The 22,044-nt window shown below is 40.1% G+C and overlaps 1 protein-coding gene across 1 annotated transcript in view; it reads left to right on the top strand.

Annotated features, from left to right (window-relative positions):
* The window catches only part of LOC104919268 (copine-9), a 72,831-nt gene that overhangs the window by 2,479 nt on the left and 48,308 nt on the right, over nt 1-22,044 (top strand). The window contains exons 2-4 of the mRNA XM_019266396.2: nt 158-198; nt 17,304-17,350; nt 20,806-20,909. Coding sequence (XP_019121941.1) covers nt 158-198; nt 17,304-17,350; nt 20,806-20,909 — 192 coding nt within the window. The remainder of the gene's footprint in view (nt 1-157; nt 199-17,303; nt 17,351-20,805; nt 20,910-22,044) is intronic.

The raw sequence follows: 22,044 nt of genomic DNA, 5'->3' as shown, positions 1-22,044 counted from the left end.
GATGGTCAGTGCATCCGATAAGAGTTTATTTTCAGTTCATTTTGATAACGTCGCCTCTTTACATCATCATCATAGATGATCTCACAGATAAAGTATGTATTGTTGTGTTGTTTGCACCCTTTGCATCCATTTTGACCTGCACTGCATGTCTCAACAGGAGTCTGCTGGACGTGGACACATTCTCCAAGTCAGATCCTGGTATGTATGAACTCTTTACTCTGTGAGATGCTGGTAATGATATCATTGTTTGTGTTGTAGGTCATTATTTTACAGAATAAACTCTTTTAATACCACTTTGGATATTGACCTGAATATCTACTCTAATATTTAAATCCATAAAACTGAGATGCCTCCATAGAGAGTATTTGTTGGTACAGCGAAAAAAGCAGTGAGATGCATTTTACTTTCCTCTGGCTCTTGCTCTGTTAAATAACCCAGAAGGTCAGAGCTATCAATGGGTGACAACTTGGCTGATAAAATACAAGAGTGAGGAGGGGCTGAAAAGTCAAGGTTGAAGAAAGGTCACAATCGAGGTTGGCCGGGTGTCAGTATGTCATGCAGTAGACAAACGACAGGGACAGGAATTAAAGCGAGGAGGCTGACAGAACTGGAGGACGATGCGAGGGGATAACAAGCCATTCACCCCCGTATGCACAGAGACTTTATTGGTATGTATGAACGCATATTTCTTTAAAGCAGAACTCCGGAGCTGCAGATGTTAACCAGGTGTCAGGTGTTGTGTTAACCACAGTTTCATTTGCATTCTCCTAATGAAACCTCAGTAAACAAATTAAGAACAGAATTAAGTCTTCAAGGCAACCAGCAACAAATATACTGTACTGTATATCTGCATATAACATACCAATCAAGAGCTAGCATCCCACTTATACCATGGCCACAAGCCAACAAAATTCTGAATGTGATCATATTACATTACATTTGTGGCTTATTTACTAAAATTACACATTTTCAATCGTGCTTTTCTGTTTTAGACAAGACAGAGCAGCCAACTAATATTACTTATTAGTCCAACAGCAGTTAGCCCAGCTCAGCATCTGTATTTCACAAAGTTCCCGCCAACGACTAAAAGTCAGTCCCAGATTTACTCTTGTCTGGCGGCTTCTTGCTCAGCTGATCGTACCTGAAGCACAAACTGTCAAAACATAGTGTGAGAACATGCGTACGGGACGCAGAGTGGGAATATCAGAGACAACATTTATCTGATTCAATGTCAGTGTAGCATTAAAATGTAAAATCTTTTATTGGTACAAAAAGAGGCCTCAAAATTCCTGCTCGTGTTGCAGGAAACATCTATCTAAACAGTAAAACAGTGTTCAGGGCCAGAAAAAAATCCACTGAATGATATAATAATGTTATAATAACTGCCTTTCCGTTCTCTTTAGTCACTTCTCCTCATCTCATTATCGTGGTCTTGGTCACATTTTCTTTTTTGCTCTCCCCTAACCTTCAGAGGACACGGGGAGTCGTGTACATGATACACTTGGTGTTTAAGTAGTAAGTCGTGATGACACTGATTGATGACATATTAAACTCGGTGACTAAAATGACAATATATTAACTTATTATCTACTGAAAAATGAACGTCCATAGCCTCCCCCATATCTGAGCTTAAGAATACCGCTGTTCATATAGGTCATGAACACAAGGCAGCATGAGATGCAGGGACATGAGAGATTAAGATAAAAAAAAAAAAAAATGCTTCAAATTTAAGATTTCAAGCTCATATCTAGTACATTGTTAGGAAACAGTAGGATTTTCAATACAATATCCAGAATGAGGGAGGTTATGGTAGCATTACTGGTGTGAGGGAGGCTGCTGTGCTGATGCTTTGGGACACTCACTGCTCATGTCTCACTGTCTGTGTAGCTAACTTTGTGTATAGCCCCTGGCAGCATTACCATGGCCACTAGCTACTGTTCCTCAGTGGAATTCAATGTGTCATTTTTGCTAGCCAAAGCTGACAGGGATACAGTAAGACCGAGACAGGAGTGTAGTGAAAAGTTTGGACAGGTGCTGCATACAAATGTACCTCACAGTCCAGTGTTTTCACTGGTTTCCCAGCAAGGTGCTTTATTTAAACTACCAAAAATCTCCCATCACCCATCTATAAATGAATTTAAGGACAAGTGTGGAGGATTTTGTGACATCCAGCAGTGTAGTGTAGTTGCTTTCTATCTATAGAGCCAGTGTTTAGTTTAGTAAGAAAGATGTCGACTCAACATGGTGGACACAACTTGATTCTGATGTTTCACTGCCAGTCATCTCTTGCAGGAAGCAGCCCCATTATCACCATCATTATGTCAAAAGAAACACATGAAAGCTGTTACCCAGTTAATAAAATCAGGGAATAAAACATGCAGAGCAGAGATAAGCAGTCAAAAGTAGCCAAATAACATTAAATAAACACAAACAGAACACAAAGGCTATGAAAGTCTGGATCAGAAAGTGAAAGTGGGACAGAAGATGCTGGTGCTTTAGTCATTTGATGTCAAACATCCAATCAAACTTTTTTCTGCCTGTTAGAAGTGATCAATTTATGCACTCCTCAGAAATTTTAATGAGGAAGAAAACAGAACAGCCATAAACAATATTCTTTAGCTTTGCATATTTTTTCGAAGCGATGCCTCTGATCACATTCATCAGAGCAAAAAGCGTGGCAGACAAGGCTACAGAAAAATGCCAAGAAAGTGTTTTAGTTGGAAACGCTATGACAAGACTGAGTGCATTTGTCCTTCTAAAATAACTAAAGAGCCGTATAAAGAAAATCACAGGGAGTGCATCTTCGTTGCACCTGGCACTCCAAACCGCTCTGTTACAAGTTTTAGGTGTTTATTCGCTAAAGCTTTCTGCCTCCACCATTAACAGAGAAGCAGCGTGGTTGAGAGCCTTTGAGAGCCCATAGGGCACAGCTCTCTCAAGACAAATGTTACCCCAAATCAGCCAGACAGTCTGGCTTTAAATAAGTTACACAAATCACAGCTGGAGAGCACAGCTGTCTAACACCTCACCCAGGTCGGTCTTGAGACTCGAGCAATAATGTGTGCGACTGGCCACAGATGTGCAGGCAGCCCGAGGAGTTACTGGTTTCCAACCAGTACCTGACTGGCAGAAGTGGTGCATTAGCCTTCCCTTCAGTCCAGGCAATATAGACAGATGTGGCAAACAGTTCTCAGAGCTGCCTGTTGCTATATGCACCACAGCTGGAAGATGTAATTAGGATAGACATTGGTGCCAATTATAATCTCCGCGACAGAGAGGAAAAGTAGAGATCCAGAGCTTTTTTTTTGTCTCTGTGCACGAAGAACCAGTGGGACTGTACAATGGAATTTACATTCTGTCTGTCTCTCTGGTTCAAATCCTTTGAAAAGCAGAGCAGGAGAACAAATTAATTATACAAGTGGAATAACAAACAAGTTTAAAATTGGCTCACTGTACAATAAAAGTTCGATGCGCAGCAGAAAGACGAATTTAACAAGTTTGATGTGAAACATTTGCATTAGTCTGCAGCTCAGATACGTGACAGTAATACAATACTGGTATGGTGCGTTTGGCTGTGCAGTAAGTATAGAAAGTTGGATGTGCAATGTTAAAAGTAAAGTGAGTTGTGCTCACACAGTAAGAGAGAGAGAGGGGATCAAAATCTTTAAGTCATCTAGTTTCACCTGGATATGTCTGGTTTCATATTAATAATGCCATTGCATTTATATTGACACTAATTCAAGTTTATTGCTCATTCTGAAACATCCTCACTTGTTCCTTAGGCTCACACATACAAACTAAGCTCATGTTTATGGAAATTGTTTTAAAGCCTCAAGTTTGGCATTATGGTCGTTTCCTTCTTGTTTTTTTTTTGGAGGCAGAAGTGACCATATTTGGACGAGAGCATGAAGCTGGTGCGTGAGTTGGACAGCGCTTGGTTTTGTCCACGATTTTTCACGAAAACCCTATAATATGTTGAAAACATTTGCGGTGAGAAATGGGAAATGCAATGACTGAATCATGATTAATATTTGATCAGAACTGCCTAGCTTGACAGTTTGATCTGAGTTTCGTGAGCCAGTCGGTGTGTTGAGCTGGACGGACTCACTGGAAATGAATTAAATCACAATATAGCCAAACCCTAAAGCAAGCATGCTTTGTTGTTTATTATACTCTGAATGAGACCATAATTTAGAAAATGAACACCATGCTGTGGAAGAAGACTTGAAACTAGTGATTGAGACCAAAAACTCTTGTAGAAACTGTTTACTGAGGTTAAGATTGCAGTGAGATGAAAGTAATTTCCTCATGAGACTTAATACAATCTGGCTAATTATAGCCAACAGAACCACCCCCTGCTGGCCATTAAAAAAAATGTAGGTAATAACACTTCCACATTGGCTTCACTTCCCTGGCCTGGAAGCTCTATCGACTAATTATATACAGTCAATGTCTCAGACAACCATTAGCAATGCATGAAAAAGGTTATCTAACAACATGAAGATCCCGAAACAGACTATTTGTTACTAACATCTATCTGAGCTAAGAATTTCTGAACACAGTGAAAATCGTAACAGTACAGAAACTCTGGCACGTCACTTTCTGTCCAATACGAATATGTAGAGAGCTATTCTGCTGAGCAGCGTGTTAGCTGAACTTGTCTACAGGTGTGGACCACAAACCCTCAAACCTCGACTTAACTGATATGTTTACAGCCACAGCTGCTCCCTGCTGTTTTGTCCTGACTTTACGACTGTCAAGTCTCAGCCGTTGGATATTTGGCAGAGCGGAGCTGCATGGCAGCAAATGCCATGGCAGTAATGTGACTGCAGTTTATGACAGGAAGGAAGTAATTAACAGTGTGGGTGCCATACAGGAAAGAGGAGATTGACCCACTCAATCAGTCATTCTTTTTTTCCTCTTCTCATGTAAATGATTTAATCTAATTATGCTCACATAATCAGAGCTACTTCTACGGCAGGAATTACCGTAGTCTGCTGATTATGTAAACGCTAAATATAGTGATTCACAGGACAGAGAGCAAAAAACCCACAGTACACGAGTGGGTCAAGAGTTGATGGCAAGTTAATTACTGTATTCTTGATTTTATGGGATCTATTGGCAGCCATACACCTATAAAGCAGTACCTTTTTATATCTACAGAGGGATCCTTAGTCCACCATGTTGCATCGTCTGTTTCTACAACAGCACAGAACAGACAGGCCAACATGCATGGTTGCAACCTACAACCTCACTGCTAGATGCCACTAAATCCTCCACATTGGACCTTTAAGATAATTCAGGACCAATCGGCAGCGCTCAGTAAGGGTCAGCTGTTGGTCTAGTAGAGAGGGGAGTAACCAAGCAGGAACCTCCGGTGCTGGGAACTGAAGCCAATGCGGAAGTGCTAAAAACTGTAACTCCTCGAGCGGCCACTTGAGACGGGCAGCAGAAGAGAATCACTGTCCATAAGCACTCGTATTAAAATGCCCAACTTCACAGCAGAAATAAACATGTTGCAACGGTTTTGGTCTCTATAGTTTGGTCTATATAATTTCTCTGTCCACTCTGAGATGTTTTTTTTTAACTCACCCGTTTAGATGATATTAGTGCAGTTGCGCGTAAAATGTTTGGTTGAACAGTAAGTACCATTACAGACTGCTTATTACAGCACCCAGGCGTCATTTGACCTGCCTCACGTCCACCGATGATCCACGTCTTTGCCGATATTTAGATTAGCCGGGCGGCTAATCAAATCATCCAACATGGCGGTGGCAAGCGGTGCATTTTTTCAGCTTCAAAACAGCAGAAACCTTTGGGTGACATCGCTCAGGTTCTGTCCATTCTTACTGTCATACGTAACGTAAAACTTAACTTAATATTTCCTCGAGAATATCTTTTGTTGCCAGATTATAAATACTTTGTAGAGAGGCCTGGTCTAAATTACAAACCACTGAAGGCTGTCCTGAGGGGAAATAAAATCACAGTACTGAATAAATGTGACAAAAATGACCACCTCGGCTAGAGAGTAAGGTGGCAGTTAAGACTCTTACTATAACTATCTCACTTCTCAAACATAACCTGACAACGTTTGAAAGAACTATCGACCAAGTTCTGACAAACAGCTCATACTCTCTGTATAAGAAAAGCTCCAGGCATGTCGGACAGTTTCCAGCAGCCTTCAAAGAAAAGTCAAAGAAGTATCGATCTGCTGTTAGACCCAGCTGTAGACTACCTGTAGATGGTTTACCAACACCGCTGTTGGAATCGAGGCGGATTTTAACTCTTTAGAGTAAATAAGTATAGGCATCATAGAAAATGTATATAAAGGTGCTGCCATTTAAAAATCATACAACCCTATGGGGAATTCTGTGGTTTGGTAATGAGCTGACTCAGTCAGGTGGTGAGACTTTCATGACAGTCAATTTTTTGAAGGAGACAGGTGGGAATATTTATAAAGAATAAAGAAAAACATTTAAAAAAGATATAATAGCAGCACATACACATCAACACACACTTCAGCACCAAATTCAAGGTGTGTATTATTCAGTTCTGTTAGTGGTGAGTGAGCTTTGTTAAATTGTGTGCATAAACTTGATGCTTCCATGGGTTAAAGACTTGTTCTGTATGTTTCAGCTTGAGTGTTAGTGGTTTTTAATGTAGCCTGAGTTTCATTAATATTTTGTTAAATGTTCAGAATCATGCCTACAGAGCTGCTTCATCATCATCATCCTCATACCACAGGACATATACTGTCATGTATATGGGATGTTGGTGGCGCTACAGCTGCTCTTCTCCATTTTATATCTATTTGAATATTTGAGTGTTTTTAAGTGCAAAAACAAAAGCAGTCATTTGAAGATGTCTCCTTTGGCTCTCAAAAATGTGAATGCTTTTTATTCTTTATTTAAGCTGCAGGCCTCATTTTAATCAATGCAAGGGCTAAAAGAAGCCCGAACTTTCCACGTACATACATTATATATCACTTTTACTGCAAGTAAAGAGAGACTAGATCATAAAGCCTGCGAGAGCATCTGAGCCTGTGATGATGAGAGTGCATATTATCATGTGAGCTTTTCAGGGATCAAAGTTAGTGATCCAGTGACAGACTGGACAGACGCCGCACAACACAACATAAGCATGAAACATGGTGGCGTAGATTGCACATTTGGGACGCGTACAAAAAAAGAGAGAGAGCAAATTAGAGACGGGACCCAAAGGCTTCCACACTTTGATGGTGCTTCATATAAGATGATACTTTATGATACCCAGTGATCCAGTTAGTGAAATTCACTCTCATGTCACTGCAATATTGAATCACTGTTTCGTCTCTTCCACCTGAAGTCTTTGAAATTTCCTCAACTCTTGAGAGTTTTAGTCCTCAACCTTTTGCTAACAAGCTACAAACATGTATGTGTGTGTGTTGCGTCTGGTGTATTGTCGTGTTTATGTGTTGCAGCTCTGTACAAGAATGCGCCAAGAGACCAAAGCCACACTGTGAAGCACTTCTCCTCATCTAATTTAATGATGACTCACAGTTTGTCCTTGGGTCATTGTGTAAATTCAATTTGAGTTTCTCTTACTCCACCATCAAATTACCTGATGCCTCTCTGTGTATCTGCCTACGCGCACGGAGGATGTATAACTTCACAATCAATGTGTGCTTCTGTCTGAAGTGAAGAACTAGGAAGCTGGCTTCCAACTGAGGGACATAAATAAATAGGAGCACAGAGAGCAGTAGGCAAACATACGAGAGACAACACATTTCCAGTTCAAAGCAAGAAAGCCTCCAGTTCTTTTCTACTTTTCTTTATTCTTATTTCTGCTTTTACTTTTATGCCGGGGTTACATTGCAAGAGCTCATTTTTTGCCTCACTGTTGACATAAACAGATGTCTTTTCATTTTTTATTTAATTTGTGTTACAAAGACCATGAGCTCCAGCCATGCAGTATTCAGGGTTTCGTGAGTTTTCCTTCATCTCTTTCTTAGTTGCCTTTTCTGCCAAAAGTTTTTCACTAATCAGTTGTTAGTTTTTCATAGAACTGAAAGGAGTCATTCAGAGTTACACACCTACAGAGATTCAGCACCAAACTTTGCAGCTCCCTGCAGCACTATAAAGTTTTAGCTTCTTTCAGATAATTGTTCTGGCACTCTCATCAGTAATAATTTGCCACTTTTTAATAGTTCCATCAGACTATTTCACTGCCAGAATCCAGAGAAGAGAAGCAAGGAGTTCATGGTTTGAGCAACTGCAAGTGATATGGGAATATTTTTTATCTCTGGGTTCGCAGAGGCTGTCGTCTTAGTCCCCCCCACCTGGGATGCGAGCAGAGGAGACAAGAGAAGAGATATGAGGAAGAGGCAACATGCATTTAACAGAATGACACATCTTCACTTCGGAGCTGCCACTTTAAAGCCAAGTTGATTAAATGTGGCATGTGGCACAGCTGCATCATCTGTCCACTGTTACTCCTCTTTTATACGTCAGACTCAGGCAAATGATATACCGGTGTATCCTCGCTCATAGCTCTTCGGGCAGGCCTCCTGTCTCTCTTCGAGACGCATTTTAGGAATTGAGACATCTTTCAAGATGGTGTGAGATTGATTTCTTGGATACACGCAGTAGGATGGAGGAGAGAGGAGTCGAGAGGAGTCGAGAGGGCACAAAATAGAGATAGTTGACAAAAACGTATTGTAATAATTTCAGTTAACATTCTCCTAAAAACAAATTCTTTATCATACTGTTACTACTAGAGTGATATCTATACAAGCGCAAGTAATGCTTATTTTACCATTTTCCAACAAAGCATACTCATTTTAGATGTCTACATCAGAAAAGTCACTTTTTACTTTCAGACTCCTAGCTGCCATGCAAGTGAGATGCTGGCAGCTCATTTCATTGTACTCCATCGTTGATCTCAACGTAGTTGGAGATTTTCCCGCATCTTCTAACGCCACCCAATTAAACTCCAGTTTCCAAGATAACTGGAATGCTCATTGGACTTGCATGTGCAACTCTCGTGAGAAGAGAAAAAGAGAACGAAGCGAGATATCTCACTGCTTAGATACTTCCACCATCAGCCCAGAAAAACGATTTGTTTGATTTCAAAGCTTCAGACGTGACTACACTGTTGCATTTTCACATTTGGTTAAGACAATACTGAATCATGGCTAAATCAAGTCATTGTTAGATGATATTCTTTTCATAGTTTTCTTTACATTTCTAACCCAAAAATTTGTACTATTGTCACAATAGACTCTCTCTATGAACCACAGTCAAATAGCTATATGAAAAATGGACTTGAACTTATCTCTGACTGGTCTGAGGTGATCTTGACATCTACATGTACTCCAATAATGGCTAGTTGATTTTACACTGATATTTTGTTCACCATGGATTGAAGTCATGTAAGCCGTTTTGGAAAGTATTCATGCATGCTGTGTACCAATTTACGCTGTCAGTCAGCGTTTTAAAAGGAGGTGTCACTTTTTTAAATGATGGATGTTTCATTTTAAAACAAAGCTCTCTCTCCAGGCACGATGCTCTGCCTTTGCTGTTTGTCAGCTGGATACTCGCTCTGACCCTTTGCACAGTTTCGTTCAGTCCAGTCTTGACTGGGTTTTAACATATTCTAGGCATGTGTGACCTCAACCACAGTGACGGTGCCCTTGGAGAGATGCAAACCGCCCTCATGCATTTCCCCCGAGCAAGGTGGAATTTTTTCTATTGGAACTCCTGTAATAAGAAAAATTGAAACCTCTGCAGGGATTATCGGCTGTTCTGTCATTTGGTTATCATGTTTGATATATTCTTTAGGAGCCGAGAAAATAATGGAATTCATGAGATATTTTCTTCTCATTTCCAATAGTTATGACTGTACCTCGCTGTCTTTGGCACAGCTTCTATGTCACTGTGACCGTTCATTCAAAAAGTGTAACTCCAGGCTCCAATTCAAATTTGATGGATTGGGTTGTTGTAATTGTAAGTTGTAAGAAAATCACTGATGACTGGCTTATTAAAACTTTGAAAGTTTAAGAGAGAACACTCAAGGAAATCTTTCAGCTGCTTCATGTTTCCAGTGTTCTTCTTCTTGCACGATTTAGCTGCCTCTTTATCAGGCTCACATATGAAACATCCCACTTCTCTTATGTAACATCATTTGCCGGTGGAGTGCTGACAGTTTTCAGCCACATGCATGGGTGTTTCACTCCATTAAAATCTGCAGTAGAGACCCCCTACCCCACAGCCCCCAACCCACCCACCAGTCCACAAGTATTAAGATGAAATACAATTCAGTATGGAATGATTCGCACATGATTATTATTTGTAGTCTCCAATTGCAAAGTTGGTGAGTCATGTTTATTAAATTACATATGATACTTCCTGTACATTGACTTTGTTGGATCTGCTTGAGCATTCTGACTCACTGGCAGGTAGGAGTGAATGTTTTGTTACAGCACAGCAGGTGTGGTTCTTGTTTGGAGAGTTATGTTGAGTTTGTTCATTGTCCTGTTCTAAAAATGTGTTTCAGTGCCTGCTGTGATTTTAAAATGACTCATCAGAATCATAGATTAGTTTATTATTATATAGAATATAATATATTTTCATGTAAAAAAAGTATGATTATGGTTGCTTTCATGTTATATAGAACCAAGTTACTTTTGGCCTTTTGTTACTTTATGAGCAGTGCTGCCATTATCTCTGTGTGAGGTTGTTGATGTAAGTAGTTGAGGATAAACTTTGTGAAAATTGCTTTTAACTAAAGATGGAAGATGTAAAGCGACTGGCTATTACACCACTAAAAATAAGAAATAATAAAAAACAGTTTTTTACAATTTTCCCTCATTCATTATACACCTGCAGGTCAATTATAATTTAATAAAGGCTATATATAATAAAGGCAGGACCTGAGCCATACCATCTAAATAAAGGTCACTGGTCTCCAATTAACCACGTCCCCTAATGAGATCTGAGGAAAGGTCATCCAGAACACTCCCACACTTTAAAGACTACATCCATTTAAAATCTATTAAAAAGCTTCTAAGACAGAAATGTGTCGACATACACATGACAATATGACAAAGCAATAACATCTTTATTTGTTCACATCCATTATTAGCATGGCTGGGTCAGCTTAAGACCCTGTTTTAGCTTGACAGCTCAATATCCCCTTCACAAATAACCTATGCATCCATGTTCCATAACCAACAAACCACTGGTCACCAGTTAAGCTGCATGTCTTTGGACTGTGGGCAAAAGTCGGAGTGCTTGGTGAGAACCCACACACTAACCACTACACCGCCCATTCACAAATAACCAAATACTGAAAAAATGCTTTTTTTCCCCTTTTTTTTTCAATTCTCATGTCCGTGTGTTAAATACAGAGATGCAACTGACTGGAGACAAGAAATGAGTTCTGTTTTTGTATGTATTAAACAAACATCTGTTAATGAGCTTTAGGTGGATTTTTGGAACCAGCTGTTTTGCCCTGCTTCTAGTCTTTCTGCTAAGCCACGCTAATCGCCTCCTGGTTTTCCAAGAGTTTCCTGGCCTGCAACTGTACTGTGTTGTCCTGCCACTGGTAAATGTTGCTTCCAGCAACAGCAGCAACAGCAGCAGGTGTTTGTTTTCAGTGAAAAAGCTCTAAAGTCACACTTGGCTATTACTGTCACTTTTGTGATTCAGACTCGTAAAAAGGCTAGATTTTTCACAGAACCCCCCGCCCACTGCAGGATATCTCCTTATACTGGCTTCCAACCATGCAGCTTTGCCATAGCTGCTCCACTGTGGTTCAAGAATTGGCCTCCAAAGGTTGGGAGCTCTCCTGTCTTATCCCTCTCTTGGCAGGAGATCAGTAGATTAGTGGAGCTGTGTGTCCATCCTGCTTCACCTAAACTGCGGTGTGAGAGGTGTAGTATCTCTGAGGGATTTCTGACAGCCAAAGCCATAAAACCCACTCAGTCGCCTACCAGTGAAAAATCTGCCACTGCCTGACTGTGTTAGACTCGGATTTCTACACCGCTTCTGTTTGCCAAACGCTTTTCCATCTCGTCTTCTTACCTTCACCGTGCCCCCGCTTTCTTCATCTGTTTCCTCATTCTTTGTCTCTCTCAATTTCTCTTATTCTTATTCTACCCTCCTCCCTGTTCTTCTCTTTAATATTCCACTTTGTCCTCCTTCAGTCCTTTCTCCCAGCCCCACCCCCCTACCACCACCACCACCACCACCTCCACGCTCCTGCTTCCCGACCACCTCTCTGTTTCACCTCACTGTGAGCAGCTTGTGCCCTCAGCCTGTAAGTAAGCCTGTGGCTTCCTGTCTATGTCTGCCCACTCTCTGATTATATTTTCCTGCAGCGCAAATCTAAGGCAGGCAGCAAGAAATCCCCAGTCGAGAAGAAAAAAACAAAAAAACAAAAAAAACCCTTCACACACAGGTGACTCTCGCTGTCAGCTCGCTCTGCATTAGGCGGATGAGTCGGAAAGCACACTCTGACATTTTCAATTACGCTTCCAACACACTCATGGGACAGTCTTTTTATTAAAGCAGGGATAGGAATGTTTTCTGCTTACACGTATGTACATGCTGGAGATTGCATGTTCTTTATGTCCCATAGCAATCTGTTAAAAAGAAGTGCTGGCAGGGACGTGCACGCAGGGTGTTCTGGATAATCACATTATTGGAATAATAATAATATAAGTTTAGCTGCCTATACCGCAGCCAATTTCTAATTGTTATTGCACCGAAACAAAATGACGTTGTTGCTGAGCGGGCCTTCAATACCTAATGGAGCAGGTATCTCCTTTGTCCTGATTAAAGATGAGGATATTAAAGTGGTTTCCTTGGATGTCCTTGTGGACAAAAGGCTGAAAAAGAACACTAATGTCATCTTTCAAAGGGCCCAGTCCCGGCTGTTTTTAAGCATCTTAGAAAGGCAGTAATAAACCGACCAGGAAGCAGGGTCCATTATTGGCTTGAGCCCCGACTCTCTAGAAATGGTCATGGAGGAAAGGATTGGTAGGAAGCACAAGAGTGTTATGCAAAACGAATGTCATCCAATGCACAATGTTTTTAACCAGCTGAAGAGCTCTTTCAGCGACAGGCTTGTTATGCCCAGGTGCTCTTCAGAGACATTCAGGAAGTGCTTCGTACCTGCTGCTGCCTTAAAGCTGACTGTGCCTGTGGTTCATGACTAGGATGGTAGTTGTACTGAGGACTGTGGTGTCCATGAATATTCTGCTGTCATATATAAGTGCTAACATACAGTAGTATAGTCACATTTATGTTTACACTGATATGGTGTTTTGTACTGAGGTGTGTCAGCCTTTTCTTCTGCCCTTTGCATAAAGGGATTAAGTACTTCACATTTGTTTGAGAGACAGGCCAAAATATCCAGAGTAGATTATTACACCTCATAATTTCTTTTCAGTGCCCCGCACGTCAGCTGCTTGTCACACCACAGTGAATACTAGTTCAGATGGGGAGGTGGAAGAGGGAGACGGAGCACCACACACAAACACAAATGTATAGGTGTAAAAGTATACTGTATCTGGGAGTAGACTGCACTACAGTACATACCTCAAGTCATCTTTAGAAACATTCTTTTGTTGTCTGATTAGTGGCCTTATGTTATGCAACCTGATTCCATAAAAGCCAAGACAGAGAAGATAAAAACAGAATGCAATGATTTGCAAATATGACCTATATTCAATTGAATACGGTACAAAGACAAAATATTTAAAACTTAAACTTTTTGATACCTGCACAGAGGAAACAAAAGCCCTGTTTGGAAAGTCCCACGGGTAAACAGGTTCTTTAGTTACAGATTATATCATGTTTAGGTGTAAAAGGGCCATCCTTGAAAGGCTCAGCCATTCAAGGTTCAGATCAAGGTTCACCGCTTTGTGAAAAACTGCGCAAATCCACTGTTTCCAACTATTTCAAGGATTGGATATGGAAGTATGGAGGAGGGAGAGCAAGGTGAGCAGGTCAATTTGGAGAATTAATGAGAAAGGAATTACCTATGAGAAATAGGATAATGTATGCAAATAAATAAAATAAAATATATAATACTCACCACAGTGGGAAACACTGCAGCTGTTCCTCAATATGTGTTCAGTGAGTCTTTCTGTGCCAGAACTGTGTGCCCTTTTTTCTGTCCCTTTTCTTGGCCATGTATTGAAAGAGGTATCCCGTATCATGTTTTGATAGTAGTATTGTATCGGAATTTTAAATTCTAGTATTGACAACTATGATTACAAAGCATCCCAACTTTTTGGAATCATGTTTGTATTATTAATGAACATTACAATAGGATCCTTTTGCACAAAGTTACATTGTTGGCAGGTGTACAAGCTCATTGCCTTGTTTCCCTTTTCCAGCTAACATTGCAATAGTCTCATCGTAATGTTTATCTGGGTCATCCTTCATAACATTAGTTTTAAGTGTAATAAATTGCAGCTTTAGTTGTTTTCCACTGCTTTTTTTTTAATTGAAACTTTATCATCTTCCCTGTGTAAGTCAGCTGCAGTATGTTGTCTGACATTTATCTGGAGCACGTTGGCGGCTTTGTTAATTATATAATGATGCACATTCCAGTCACAATGCCCCCTTTAAAGAGACGACAGCGACAGCAAAGTGGAGTTCTTATATGCCGTATCTTCATGGCAGTATGTTTGTCTCCATTCCTTTCTGTCTGCTCCTCTTGTTCACAGGAAGATTTTTTTTTGTGCTCAGGAGCCATGTGTTAGCTTAATATGATTTGTGCTCAGTTCTGATTCATTCATGTTCACAGTCACCTGCGTACCCGTCCTGCAGCAATACTACTGTCTCCGAGTTGTAGTCGGAGTAGGGTTCAGTGACAATGAATTGCCTTGTGATTATGCCGCTCCACGGCTGACCAGATGGACTCTTCCCTTTCTCAGTCACTTTCCATGAAGCAGGCAATCAGCCAGGCTCTTCGGACACGGCTGACACTGATGTAGCCTTGATGCGGATTAGCCTGAGCCCACTGTCGGGCTTTGGCACTGTTACCCTGCAACCTTGGGGAAACACAAAGGTCATACGACTTTTATCACCGATAAATAGACACAGTCTCTGTCTCTTGAGCATCATTATTTTAGTTGTTAAGGAAGAGGGAGCATTGGGGCATGACTCTGACACAAGCTGAGTGAATCCCAGGAGTGTGTTTGCCTTGAATATTAATTCAATTGATGTTATTCACAGACTGATTAACTTGTAATACTTTACAAAATCTTTTTAAGCGACACTGTATGCTTCCTGTTAAAAAGTCTCACAAAGAAAAGATGTTTTCTTCTAAAGACGCTATGCCCCAAAGGCTCGCTGCCTTCTGCCCTCTCTCTGTTATCTCTCTTCTGTTAATTGCTCATTAGGAGGGAAAATGTGGTTTTAATCGTCCAGACAGTCTGAACTTCATTAGAGCTAATGTCCAAACTTCACAGTACGCAGAGGCTGATGGTGCCCGTCTAGACACAAAGAGTAACCCTTGGCCAATTATTAATACATCCCATGAGAGGCTTTAGTGAGCGTTGTTTGTTTGCATATGCATGAGCATATTTTTATATATATTTCAACATGACAACATGAGGAATGTGGGTTATAATTGACTGCCTCTGCCTCATTTGTGCAGTCGTGCTCAAAGTAAAAGTTCTCCTCAGAAGACAAATGTAATGTTTTGCAGTCACATTTTGTAAACAGTAAAAATAATAGCTAGTCAGGGGACCCATACTTTAACTTGACCTAATAAGCTCACACTGAATGAGGCTACATTTGTTTCAGCAATACTAAGAGTCTAAAGACTAAGTCATGTCTGAGTCATTAATTCAATATTAGAAAGCTCTGTAATGTTAATGTGAAACCAAACTTTTGGACAGACACAAGCTTGTTCAAAAGTTTTTGGTCTTCAACAGTCGTGGTAAAATACAAGATTAAAGGTCTATTGTGTTTTGTGAGCCTTAGAATCAGGAATCAGAATCAAGCCAACTTAACCACTAGATGCCACTAAATGCTACACACTGGACCTTTAAAGGTGGCCATGAACGGGCTTAGCTAGAGCGAGAGTTTGGTTTGTCTCTTCTGGCAACTGTACAACGAAACACTGCCGTGCAACACGGCAGACTCTGTTGAAGAGGACCCATTCCCTGTTGATATGAAAGGTTATTATTTTTAGGTTATTATACACTCATGAAAATATACTTAAAAAAATATAGTATTACTTATTTTTAAACACACTCCTTAGTTTTGTTAGCAAAGTATTTACATGATAAATTCATGTTAGTATGTTTTATTAGCATGATACATAGTAACATTTAATGCTGTTGGAAATGCCATTACTTCTGAAGGTATTTGGTCATAATCCAAAATATATGTTGTCAACAAAGTCATCAGGGTAGATCCTCTGGGGAACAGGAATATGTTTACAAATATATTTGTGCCAGTCCGTCTTGTAGCTGTAGAGATATTTCACATTACACATTTCATTTTTGAGAGGGAACCCCAGCACCATTAGGACAGTCCAACAGTTGTTGAGATATTTCACTCTGACCCAAAACTGTCGACCTCCTGTTGAAGCTGGAGGAAAAGTCACAGTGTCGCCAAAGTCACTAGGATTCATCCTCTGGGACCATGAATGCCTCTACAAGACTTTATGCACAACCGACAGGACTGCTTGGGGGGTTTGTCTTTGAATCATTTCCCACCGAGGGATTATTAAAGTATACCTTCTCATTCTTTGTTTTTTATGTTATATTTTTGTTTTTGCTGAAATGATTCTTTCGCTTTTCTTTGGTAGACTGTTGTTAATGAGATGCAGGCTAAATGTTTCATTTGGTCTTTAGAATAGCACCTCATACACAGCCTTTTTGTAATTATACATATTGATAGCCAGAGAGAGGCCTGGCTGAAGGTGGCGACAGCATATCTACAAGGCAGAAAATGTAGAGATAGATTACTCCTGGACTGTTATGATAGTATACCTAGTGGAATAGTGGAAATGAACCCAAGAAATGTATGAATGAATGTATTTATTATACAGTGAATACAATGAAAATCCCTTAATTATCCAGAGTTTCTGCCCAACAACTGTGCTGTAATGGTTTTTATTAAGGAATTATTGCCTTTGCTTCTAGCTGTGCCAGATCTAATGAAAATGGCTGTGGGTCACATTGATTTTCTTCAGTGTTTTTATATCTGTCAGGTTCTGCAGGTGCCAACATGTAAACAATCACGCTTTTTTTTCTTCTTTCCCCCACACTTTGTCTTCTCCTCCTCTTTCCCTCTCAGTGGTCGTGTTGTATTTGCAGGGTGTGGGAACCAAAGAATGGAGGGAGGTAAGTTTGTGACCTCCAATGTCATATCCAATATTTATGTCCATCTTTGTTCTTTCTTTCTTTGTTTCTTTGTTGTTTTTTGAGCAATGCAATGAAAGTACAGACTTCAAGTCAGGGCTAAGAGAGTGGGTTTTTAAGATGAAGTCGAGAGGCAACTCATTGCAAACCACCTGAGAACACGGTGTCGACCTCGTCACTTACACACAAGTAACCACTGTTTTAACCCAGTGAGAGGAAACAAAAGCTCCATGTACTTGACCCAAACAGATGGCACAAGTAAAAAAAATAAAAAATAAAACTGATCTCATTGTATCTGGAATCTGATGTTAGACAAATCATGACTCAGGGCTGGAAAAAAAAGAATAAAGATTCCTCTTCGGCCTCATTAGATGTGCCCTCAGTCATGTACCGTCTGCTCCCCTCGACTTCTTGCTGTCTCGCCCGCTGTCACTCTTTTTCAAGGAGAGGTCATGTGACCTTCCATTCATAGCTGCTCCTCTGAACTCATTTTTTTTTTCTCGGTATGTCTCTCCAGCACATAAACACCCCAATTTCCATGTTGTCTCTTAGCCCTATTCCCCCTCATCTAATTTGCCTGTGACATTCTGTTTTTCAGTGGCGTGTTTGCCGATTTGCTAATTCAAAGTCAACACTGGATGTGTCAGTGAAGGCTTTGCCACTGCTGATCCTCTCACTTCAGGACACCTCACACCTTTTTTATTCCGTGTGGCAGGGCTTAATCAAAAACACGGCATGAACGCCTCTCCAATCAGCAGAGTAAACATCTCGCTGTCACCCGTACACATATCGACGCAATGAGCAGATAATTGTGCTTGGATGCAATCCTGTCAAATCCGTTGTCTTCTTCTGACTTCATGTTTTTCATTATGCCAGTACTCTATAATTGGTAAATTACATTTTGTCAAATAGGGCATGAGCATTTCTTATTAGCAAGCAAAAAATCACTCTGTGAAAGTGCATTTCTTTTATTCTGTCACCATAGAGGCTGACATGATATCTCCAACTAGTCCGTCATCCATCGTAAAGTGGTTTCTATTTATTATTTATTCTGTGCTTCTTTTCAGCCCGTTCACTCCTCCTGCTGCATCAGGCTGTGCACTACATAGTTTTCTAATCACAAGTGGCTCTATTCCTTTTTTTTCCCAGCCCATGGATATGATCCTCCACTTATAAGCTCCCAAATCATCATCATGGCTGCTCCAGCCATGGAGGTTTCCAGAAATCTATGTCTGATTACATGCTGTAAAAACACACATTTTGTGGTGAAATCAAAGCATTTTGATGTAATCAGTGTGAGCATTCAGTTGAAAAATTTCAACTTCTGTGAATTTGATCAATAGAAAAACATCTTAATAATGTTGAAAAATGGGGAAGCCATCATAATTTAGTGCTTTCTTCCACTGTTAGTATATTAACTGCTTCACAAAATCAAATTGTTCATGAACACCTACAAATATGTTTGGAATAGTCTTACTTGACTTAACTTAGCAAGCAAGCCTCATTGAAAGTTAGAAAGCGTATTAGTTCAGAGACTTTTTTTCCCCCTACACAATAAAATGTGTTTAAAAAATTACAACCACCAGCTTAAAATAAGAGGCAATAAACGGCACAGTACAGAGAAAAGGACATCTTGGCTGGCTAGAATATTAACAGTTAGTTCACCAGCTACAGAAGTTCACAAATTGTAGAATATTAACAGTTAGTTCACCAGCTACAGAAGTTCACAAATTGGTGAAGTTTGGATCAACTTTGCTGTGGCAGTTGTTGTTGTGAACCTGTCTGATAAATGCAAATAAGAGGACCCTGAAGATATATTTTATAATTATTATTATTATAAATCAATTGTTTTAATCTTAAATAAACAGCCAGAAAGGGGGAGGGTCACATACTTTCCTGTTACATACCAATCAGGACATAGCAGCAATATATGATTGTGTGGTTGTTTGCAAACGCTTTCGAATCACGCTCAAAGTAGAAACTGGCCAAATTAATAACGATAAGCTATAAGCTCATTTTACCCTTCACCTCTTGAGTTACTATAAGCTTGAATACAACTTCCTTCCAGGTGGTGAGTCCATATGAGTTCTATGGTCCGACTATAGAACACAAAGTTCAGGGTCACTCTGTTCGACAGCTCCAGGAGAAACACAGCCGACTCGCCCACGTTATGTTTCAAAAAGGCAACAGAGAAACGTTATCCAATCACTACATTACACACAATGAATGTGTATGGCTGTAATACCTGTTAAATAAGATAACAGACACCCAGCTGACCAGCTTGAGATTCGCAGATTTGCGAGACAACAATTCTCCAATGAACTAGTTCAGGAATACTTTGCTCTAATGCAGCTATTGTACTGTGGTCTGCATAAACTCCCTGTCCTTTACCCAGTGTACTCACTGAATGCAAGTCTTTTACAAGTCTGTGCACATACACACAAGTGAAACAAATTTGAACACACATCTTTCTTTTATGCAACACTGTCATTATTTAACATTTCATTTTTGACATTGAATGATTGATTATACTCAGGTTTACTGAAGGACAATAAATCAAAAAGGTTGGTTAGGTTACGTGAAAGAAATATATGGTATTCGTAATGGATCCATTTGGTAGGTCGACGTTCACAGCATATGTCGAAACCAATAACTTACTTGCCAGCTGCTCTGCTTACTCTCCCTCAGTAACAAAGCAATTCCCTAACCTTCACCCACAACAGCCCACCACCTATTAACCAATCACGCCTGAGTGAGGTTATAAACCAAAGGCCTCTAACCCTAAAAATAGAAAGATTACAAGGAAATATCTAGGGATTTTCCCATCGGGTCGATGCTGCAGGTAGGTTCTGAGGTCCAATACACTCCCCCTGTGAGGCTTTGGTAATGGATAGGCTGGGGACGTAGTTGATAGCACAGATTATGTGCACTGGACACTAAAGACATGAGTAGAGGCATTGAGGGTGCGGTGAGGCAGTGCCAAGATCAATAGCTCATTACACGGTGCTGTCGGGCCAGGCCGCCGAGGCGAGGCTGGCAGTCCACCAGGGGGATTACTGGTGTGATTGTCACGGAGATAGAGCAACGGCCAGGCCCAGGAGGTAAGCTGGGACCGGGACTCTGTGGGCTAGCAGGGTGGAGAGCTGGCTCTAATGTAGCAGTCTGATTTCTCAGGGGACACAGGATTTAGCACACAGCAGAAAGGAGCTCAGCATTATACAGTGGGGTCATATTTTTGCAAAGAAGATTGGTGTTTATGGATTCTGATTCTGTGTGAAATGTTTCAGTGGTAATATCACTTGCTGCTGAATCTCATGAATTTTACTCACTTCTTTTACTAATGTTTTTTTTTCCCTTGATTATTAGCTTAACATATATTGACTAATGAATCAATGCTGCTATTACAGCCAATTATCACGTTCTTTCTATGTTTGTAGTTTGGCAGGACAGAGGTAATCGATAACACTCGGAATCCAGATTTCGTCAGGAAGTTTGTCCTGGATTTCTTCTTTGAAGAGAAACAAAACTTAAGGTTTGATGTGTAAGTGGTCCGTCATTATTTCTTATTTTTTCTATAATAAACTTGAAATAATTAATTCTGAATTCTGATACATTCTGCTACGCAAATACGTCAATGTGGATTCAGAGTAACCAAGCTGAGGTATAAGTGTCTTTGATTACATTTGAATATTCTCTCTTTGTGCAGGTCTTCCCGGTGAAAACATAATTTTGCCCAATTAGAATTCATGAACAGGCCAATCACTGCTAAAATTAGATGTTGTGGAAGGAGATTTAAAAAAAGGCCAGTAACTCAGGCCCGCTTGATAGCCCCACTGATTAAATTAGTGTCTGTTTAGCCACTTGGTTATTCTGTTCAATTCACCTACCTTAATCAATAGCAGGGAAAGATCGTTTACATGCCTCTGTAGCTTTAACCAAGATGCAGCTCAGTGGGATCTGTAAAGGCTGTAGCTTGTCTACAGCATGAACATGAAAATGGAACAGAAACACTGTTTATTATGATGCAATTATGTTGGTGCATTTTTTCACTCTAAGAGCATCCCTCCTGCTTTGCAAGGTCATATTTCTTATGTTCAATCACCAAATAATAGGCTTTTTCTGAAACAGCCCAGATGCTACAGTAATAAGAGATTGTAGGCATTAGAATTTCAAGAAAGCATGAGTACATTCAGGTATTCCTTTATTCTCGGCTCTTTAAAGTCAGTTTCTAAAAAAAAATACATTAAAATATAAAATGGTAATGGAAAGAGGAATGGGTATGCTAATGATAAACAGTGCTGGGTAAGTTACTTGAAAATTTCCAATCATATTGCTTATGAGCTTAAAATATATACCTTCTCGCTGGGAAAACATTCACATCTGTGTGTTAATTATGAAGGAGAGACGGGTGGAACTAGCTAGCATGGTTCTTGCCAAATATGTCTACCAGCACCAGTAAATAACATGTAGTTTATTTGATCCATATACAAACCAGAAGCTTCTATTTCTTTATGCGCCTCAAATGAATAACTAATAAGTATATTTCCCCCAGTGTTGAAATACTCCTTGAGTGATTTTACTCATATTCTAAAGCTTTACTGTATCCCAGCTTCAGTAAACTAGATTTTAAAGAAAGTCCAAACCCATGTCTCTTCTGTGTAGAAATAAACGTAGAT

The sequence above is a fragment of the Larimichthys crocea genome, chromosome XV (genome assembly GCF_000972845.2).
Source record: "Larimichthys crocea isolate SSNF chromosome XV, L_crocea_2.0, whole genome shotgun sequence".
Classification (NCBI taxonomy): Eukaryota; Metazoa; Chordata; class Actinopteri; family Sciaenidae; genus Larimichthys; species Larimichthys crocea.
Note: the sequence above shows the minus strand (reverse complement) of the source record. Positions and strands in the feature narration are given on the sequence as shown.